This window comes from Crocuta crocuta, unplaced genomic scaffold (genome assembly GCF_008692635.1).
Source record: "Crocuta crocuta isolate KB4526 unplaced genomic scaffold, BGI_CrCroc_1.0 scaffold61, whole genome shotgun sequence".
Taxonomy (NCBI): Eukaryota; Metazoa; Chordata; class Mammalia; order Carnivora; family Hyaenidae; genus Crocuta; species Crocuta crocuta.
This window is the reverse complement of record NW_027528369.1, coordinates 9191761-9199857: the sequence shown is the minus strand read 5'-3', so window position 1 is coordinate 9199857 and position 8097 is coordinate 9191761. Positions and strand designations below refer to the sequence as shown.

The 8097-nt window shown below is 59.6% G+C and overlaps 1 protein-coding gene across 1 annotated transcript in view; it reads right to left on the bottom strand.

Annotated features, from left to right (window-relative positions):
- Positions 1-7347: 7347 nt before the first annotated feature.
- The window catches only part of FOXC2 (forkhead box C2), a 1776-nt gene continuing 1026 nt past the window's right edge, over positions 7348-8097 (bottom strand). Inside the window, exon 3 of the mRNA XM_077754179.1 lies at positions 7348-8097. Coding sequence (XP_077610305.1) covers positions 7900-8097 — 198 coding nt within the window. The 3' untranslated portion in view covers positions 7348-7899.

Here is an 8097-nt window from a genome sequence, read left to right as displayed (position 1 = left end):
GCACCCCCACCCCCATCTCATTTTACATTTGGCCACGTCATGGTTTGAATCAAATCACCCTGAATGATGCCGATTCCGAAGGAGACCTCTACTGATCCGGGCTGGCCAGCCGCCGTGGGGGTGAGGCCGGGGGCATTCGCGTGACTAGTTCCTGTTTATGATCTCTGCTGAAAATTTTTTAAAAGGAAAAAAAAAAACCCACTGGGGATAACTGAATTAGCGTTTCATTGAGTAAAAGGCGTGGGGATGCCAAAGAAAAGAGGGAGGGGTGAGGGCGCAGGTGGGCGTAGGAATGGCCCACCAGCGGGCTCTGCGGGCCGGGGCCCTACTGCGCTTGGGGCGGGACATGGCGGCGGCTGCTGTCACAGAGAGGCGGCACCTGGTTAGGAACGGCCAGGTCACCCCTGAACAAGGGACAGACAGGAGAAGCCCACTCCAAAATGGGGAAGTCATAAAGTAACTCTTAGGTGTGGGGTTCCCGATAGACAGCAGGGCAGTGGGGAAATTCGACAACACGCAAAAGGAAGTCAAAAGCGGGGTCGAAAAACCGGTTTGGGTGCAGGGGCGGCTCGAGGGAGCGCCACGCCAGGCACTGCGACTCCTCCGGGCCTCCCTCCGGGGCGCCGCATTGCTGACTTCAGCCAACCGTCCAGCCCAGCCTGGCTCCGGCCTAGGTGTCGAGGGCGGCCCTCCAACCGGGAGGGGGAGGGGCGCGGTGCTCTCTGGCTCCCGCCGGNCCACAGACCCCGGGGTCACCCAGCCTCTCCAAGCCGGCGCGCCCCCGCCGAGCGCGCCCCCGCCGAGCTCAAGCTCGCGTGTAGCCGGAGGTCCAGCCGCAGCGCCCGCGCTGACAGATCCACAGGAGACCGACGGGGGTCACGGCCCACCCCTCCGCGCCCGGAGCCCTCCCTGGAGCTTGCCCGGCACCCGAAGTCCAGCGCGCACATCCCCGCCTCTCCGCAAAGGCGCGTCGCCGCAGCGCTACTTCTAAACTCCAAGGCGCATCCGAGCTTGAATTTGTAGCATCACAAACACCGCCCAGCTGGGCCGAGGGCCGGACGCGGGCGGAGACCGCCAGGCTGGTGGGCGGGGCACTGATAGTCAAGGAGGAAAGTAAAAAAAAATAAAATAAAATAAAATAAAAACAACAACAAACCCAAGTTCTAGGCGCGGTCTGGAGAGGCACGTCCCGCCCCGCGCGCTTGCAGAGCGTCTCCGGGAGGTGGAAGCCCTGCGCGCGCCCCAGCCCCGCTCCCGTGCAGGGCGAGTCCTGGGCTCCGGGGCGCCGGGTCTGTAACTTGAGCCTAGGAGGGGCCGCCGTAGGAAGGCGCCCCTCGCTCGGGCATATTTCCGGGGAGTGCAGGGCCCGAGTCCTTGGCGTCCGGGCGCGGATGCGCCCTCGTGCGGAAGGTCGGTGTGATGGGGCCCGTTCTGAGGCCTGGTAGGCGGTGGGCAAGGGAGCCTGGGAGCGGGCCAGGCTGACTCTGGGAGCCGGGGGAGCCCCGTGGGGACACGAGAGTTCTCCCCAGGCTCGGGGTTTTCACGTCGCCCCCAGACCGCGTGCTTCTCTGAAGTCAGTGCCAGCCTCTCCCAGCCTGGGGCAAAGCCCTGAGGTTGCCAGGGTGCCCGGAGGCTCCCGGAAGGACCTCGGCGTTTCCTACTCTGGGGCCCCAGCAGAAATCGGGGTCCTCCCACCAGGCAGGACCACAGAGGCCAAGGCTGGGGGGGCGGACAGGAGGCGTGGCTAGCCAGCCGTCCCCAAGGGCAGCACCCCTTCCTCTGCTCCAAGAGTAACTGAAAAGCAGACGCTGAGTTCAGGATGGTCTGTGTCGCCTTTCCACACACGGGCATCACTTTTCTCTGTGTGACCACAGTCGATCAAGTCTATGTACGTGAATGAATGACTGTATCATACCTGCAGTAGGTGTGGAAAGAGGGTGGAAAGATACAGGACCCGCTCAGCCCGCGTCACCTACCGACGTCCGGAACACGCTGGAGACGGTGGTGCCATGGGCGACACTGACGACCAGACTGTCTCCAGCGGTGCCGTGTGCGGGGCCCCCTCGGCCACTCACTCTCCTACTGGCTTTAAGACACAGAAGTCCTCCTTGCCCCCATTCTGCAGACCAGAACACTGAGGCCAGGAAGTTAACAAGAGGAAGTTGTTGCAGCCGGTGACCGGCCCCATTATGATAGGGCTGCTGTGCGTGGCTGCCCAGGGCCCCGTGGGAGCTCTCTCCAGAACCCTCACAGCATCTACGAAAGACGGAGGGGCTGGATTTGCCCATTTTACAGACAGGCACCAACATGCCAGACAACGGAGGCCATACATAGCAGAACAGGGGCTTGGAATGTACACGCTTTCCTGCCAAGGTGGGTTCTCTGAGGCCTGATGTCCTCAGGTGTCCTAGAGGCTGGGCGAGGTGTGTCTGGAGCAGGATCCTGCTGCTGTGGGGGGGCCGGGGGGGGGGTGGGGAAGCCATGAATGTGACGCAGCCGCTCTGCTGAAGCCCAGAGGGCAGGGCCGGGTTTTCCAAATTGCCGATTTCTTTAGAGCCCATGTTGTTCCCAGCAGGGATTTCAAGGGCCTAAGACGGGCAGTCGGGGCCTGACGTACACAGCTCGCTGAGTCCAAAGAACCGCTGTTCTCCTGGCGTCCGGGTGAACCCCAACAGCCGGCCCTGAGTCCTTCCTGAGGCCTGGGGCCACCAAAGGACTTTTCCCGGCCCCGGGTTGGGTCCGCGCGCCCTCAACAATCACCCTGGCTGGCGGTCCTACCATGCTGCCGATGGGAAATGGGCCCAGGGAGCTGGAGGCAGCGCTCCTGGGGTCGTGCGGAGCCTCCGCCGGCCTGCGTGGAGGCCCTCAGCCAGCGCGTGTGGATCCAGCTTAGAAAGGCTCCGCTGAGGAGGCTGCCTGTAAAAACAACACGCAGGCAGAGGGGGAGCCCCCCCCTCCGGGGCTGCTGGAAAGGTAAGACCCAGGGCCAAGGGCCACTAAGCCGGGGGTCAGAGGGGCCTCTCTGGCCTCCATGACCTCCAGCCTGGGTGGGCACACGGGCTGGGCTCAAAGCTGTACCCCAGGCTGGGGCAGCCCTCCCCGTGCCCCCCAACTCCGTTTCCTTGACAGGATCCCTGCGGCGAGGGGGCCTGTCCGTCTGCCAGCCCACCTCCTTCCCCCACCCCGGTGCCAAGTTTGTGCACGTGCGCGCGCACACACACACGCACGCACGCACGCACAGCCCCGGGAGGAAGTCCCCACCAGCCCGCCACCCGCAGAAGCTCCCCGCGCCAGAGACACACGTTGGAGAATCACACAGGCTGCGTCTCTCTGCGTTTGCTGTGAAGCAGGAAAGTTGCCGAAGCCCCAGAAAGTCTTGTGGGAACCCAGGCGCTGGCGTCCCACCCGGGCGCGGGCCTGCCTGCAAACTTCCTGGGACATCGCGCGCCCTCCCTTACGTGCCTCTGTCTGGAAGCAAGCATTTCAAGTGCCTTGGCGAGCGGAGCGGAGGCCATGCATTAAGGATGCAGGCAGGGAACGCATTTCGAGTCCGTGGTGGCCCCGGCCCTGGAGTCCAGCCCCCCGCCCCGGGCCGCACCCGAGGCGTGAAACCTCAGGTGTCTATGTCTCCGTGCCCGGTGCCCACCATGCCCACCGGCAGCCTGAGAGCCAGGAGCGTCCCTCCTGAGATGACACAGGCACACGTTCCCTGAGGCCCCAGACACAGGTGCTGAGACCCCAGCACGTTCTGGAAACAGTTGGTTCTCCGTGTTCATTAACTGTCTCTTCCCAGGTCTCTCTTTCCACCCACTTCAGGTTTATGGTCATCAGTGATTCCCACCAGGCCAGCCCTGGCCAACACCCATCCAGTGTTCTGGGTTCGGGGTGGGTGTGAGGAGGGAGAAGGCAAGAACTCAGGCACCGGGGCGAGTTTTAACGTGGGGGTGGGGGGAGGGCAAAGGGAGTGTTCTGGGGAGTCCGCTCTCTCTGCTTTGAATGCAGCTTACAAGCCTCTCCCAGGCCTGAAGGCAACCCCAGGCAATCTTGGGGTAAAAGAAGGGAGATAGACCCCAAAAGATTTAGGAGCCAAGATCAAAGTTCACAGGACCCCAGGACATTTGCTCTTCCCTCTCACTTCTGACCTTCATTCCTTACCAGCAAGGTAGGAGAGTGGGGATAAGTGAGGGCCCGCAGCAGGAGCCTGGCTACGCTGGAAAGGAAAGTGCTGGGCTGCCCCAAACGCCCTTCCGCCCACCTGGTCATTTTACAGATAAGAAGACTGAGGCCAGGGAGGGGAGATGGTTTGTTCGCCCGGCACCATGTGGTCTTGGAATTCCTACGCCATTGCTCCAGCAGTTAGGGGACACATGTCACCGTGATCGGGGTGTGGGTGGGGACAGGCTGCTTGAACCAGGGGATGAGGACCACCTGGCCGCAGACCCCGCTCTGGCCGTGGGAGGGGGGCCTGGGCCGGGCCACACGAGACCTGTCCGTCTCCCCTTGAAAGCCGTGAGTGTGGGGCAGGTCTCGGAGTCTTACACGAGCAGAGGCTGCCCCAGCGGCAGCCTCCACGGGGCTGGGAACGTTCGGGAGTCTCGGAAGCCAGGGAGTCTTTCCCAGCGGCCTGTGTCAATCAACACTGGACCCCGGTTAGACCCGGTCCAGGCCGCCGCCGCCAGCCGGGCATCTGGGGTTAACGCTATGGGAACTGGCCTCTGCTGTGGTGCTGGGCTCGCGCCCGTTTTATCTGCAGCAGCTCTGGGCCCTGCCTGGTCCCGCGGTGCTGGATCAGGAAGGACCGTGGCTCTGGCTCAGGGCTGCGTGCAAACTGAGCTTGAAGGACCTCAGAGCCCCCGCCCAGGAGTCCCAGAGCCTGCGACCAGCATCCCGGCCCTTCCATCCTCCACCTCCTTTCCCCTTTTCCTGAAAGACCCTGGGCCTCCCGAGGACCGAGCGGCCAAAGCAAGAGGAGGGGAGCGGATAGTGGACCAAGGACAGCCCGGCCCCGTGCACCCTCTTTGCGCACCGGACGCCAGACATGCCAGGGCAGCGCGATTGGCCCCGGGATGCCCCGCCGCAGCCTGCTGGGTCTCCCCACCCCGCGGGGCAGCAACAGGCGCCTGAGGCCGCTCCGTCCCTAGGCCTGAGTCCACTGGGGCTGCTGAGGCGGGAGTGCTGAGCCCAGCGAGTTCTGAGCGCCGCATCCAGCACGCAGGGCCGGCCTTCTGGGGAAGCTGCCCTGCAGCTACCCTGGCGCCTGGGCCTGGGGCTCCGGAGGCTTTCGAGGTTCTGGGGCGTCCCAGTGCACCACGGCCTTATACACCCCTCCCCTCTGCCGCCTCCAGAGGCCTGGATAAAGCCCCAAACACAATCCCTCCAGCTCCCCAGGTTCCTAGGGAAACGGAAGGGCGCTCTGTGGCCTCTCCCGGGTGGGGGGTCCCTTCTTGCAGAGGGGCCTCCCCCCACGACAGAAGATCCCAGTGTGGTTTCAGCGGAAGCTCGGGTCCCACCAAATTCTTTCCCGTTTCTCTCTCCCCTTCATTTCCTGTGTGTCTCAAACCTCCGCCGAACTCGAGTCTTGAGGAGGACTCGCCTTCAGGGCAGACGCTGTGAAGAATCTGGGGAAGGAGAGAGCCGGCGGCAACATCATCTGGGGCACAGGAGCGAAACGGACCCAGAGTGAGAGCGCCAGAGCTGGGCACGGAGGGCTGGCCTCCACCGCCGCTGGGAGAGGGGCCTCCCTGCCTCCTCCTCTTTCCTAGCTGGCTAACCCAGCTCACTCACCCAAGGCAAGGGGCCCTGGGAGCCTGCTGCAGGTCACGCACCAAGCACCGGGGCCCCCCGATCCCAGAGCACCATGAAAAGGAATAAAATGCAGCCTGTAAGTCTTAACCACTGGCCACCTCTGGGGCTACGGATCGAAAGAATCCGTGTTGCACATATGGGGAAATTTATTACGCCCACACCTCCCCCGTTCTGTTTTAGCATGACTTACTTGGAGACAAACTCCCATGGTTAAAACATCACAGACCCCGGTTATGTTCAATACCACGGCACCAAGGAAAGTCTTTTTGGAGAAATCATCGTCACCTGAAATGTTAAGTTCACAAGGAGCTTCGCTCTAAGCAAAGCACGGCTCACCTGACTTGGGTGGGAAACAAATCCCCAGCTTGGAGCCCTGGCCTCAAAATTCGCACCCAGACACCAGCAGGGGAGTTGTGCCCTGGGGCCGGTGAAACTGATAATAAAATCACCCCTACCCCCCACCCTCCGCCCCAGCCACACCCCACAAATGCTTTCATTGCTATGAAATTTTTTTTTTAAAAGACAAGGTATCAAAATTGAAAAGGCAAATAATCTCCCTAATATTTACAGTCCTGGAAGAGTTGATAAATTTAGAACTCCAGAAGCATTGTAAATTATATTCAAAGGCCAAGGAGCCTCTACAGTTTTTCACTGCAATAGGGTAACGATTAGCAAATCCTATCGAGCAGTAAAGAGGGCTGAAATTCACCTCCGCACAAACCACCACCGGGAACGGCCATTAAACGCTCCAGAATCGATCCCCTTTGGACCTTCTCCGGCCCTCTTCAAATTCTTTTCTGGAAAGCCATTACAGTGGGGAAGGAAGTCCGCATTTTAGGAATAACTCCCCCAGGTTCGTAGTTAGCTAATGAAAAACGCTGATCTTTCCCTTCCTTTGCTTCCTCAGTTGGGGATCACTGGACTTTGGGATGGAATGGTGGTACTATTTGTTTTGACAATTGGCTTTTCTTTTCTTTTTTTTTTTTTTTTGCATTTAGCAAAATGCCTTTACAGCGCATAACGTGACGGCACCCGGTCCTTCAGGCATCCGCGTCCAGCCAGGACTTCTGTCGACCGCCTAGGCCAGGGTGGGATCGGAACTCATGGAAAGTCCTTTCCGTCACTGACACCACAACAGGGGAATGCCCCCAGTCCCCAGTGAGCATCCGTACACATCCCTGCGTTTACCCACCTGCGTAACAAATATAATCAAAACTGGTGGATTTGCAGACACACCTTGTTTCTTAAAAAATGCGAGAACACAGATACACTGTCCGGACTTTGGGCAGAAAAACAACACGGGTTTATTTTAAGGTAAGTACAACAATTAAGACCACGTAAGACAAACACAGGTGAAGTTAAATTTTTAAAGGTTTTTTTTTTTTCTTTTAGGAATGCTCAGGGAGGAATCTACTATACAAAACCATCACACTTTGTAAGTAAAAAGTATCAGATACTTGACTCCTTTAGCCGCCAACGACAACGACAACAAAATAAATTATTTCCTTGTTTTGTAAAAGACCTACCACCGGGAANACTGTATGTGTCTTAAATTTTCACTTTGGCAGTTAGAAATGGTTAGGCAAGATGAAAACTTATCCAGTGAACTCAACTTTAAATATTATATTAATGGCTCTGAACAGCAACAACACAATAGCCTGATTACAAATCCACACGTTTGTACAGCGCGGTTAGAGAAACTTAAAATTACACACAGCACATACTAATCTATAGAGACTTCCATAGGCCTATGGAGATCTCTACAGAGAGTCACTAGGGGGTCGCTCTGGGATTTGGTCCGTAACTTAATTTTTGGAAACCCCTGCTGGAGCGGTGAGGGCGACCATCCTGGAGGGCGGGGAGGGGGGCTTAAAACTCAGTATTCATCTCGCTGGGCCGCGTCCCTTTTACCGGGGGCTTCTTTCAGGATGTGGGACACGGGGCAGCGAATTAAAATTACCTGCAGCTTCCCAGGGGGCTGAGGCTGGCGCGCGCTCTCTGCTCCTGGGTCTGAGGAAAAGGCTGGTGGGCGCACGTGGGCTCTTCCTGCGTCTGTGCAGCCCGAGCCGAGGGGTCGGGCGCGGGCCGCGCGGGTCAGTACTTGGTGCAGTCGTAGGAGTAGGGCGCGGCGTGGCGGTAGAGGGCCGCCGGGGACCGATAGGGCAGCTGGCAGCTCGCGTGGGTGCCCACCTGCGGCTCCCCCAGGGCCGAGCTCTCCATCCCCAGCCGGTGGGAGTTGAACATCTCCCGGACGTTGGGGAAAGTCTGCTGCTGGGCCGCGAACGTGTGGCC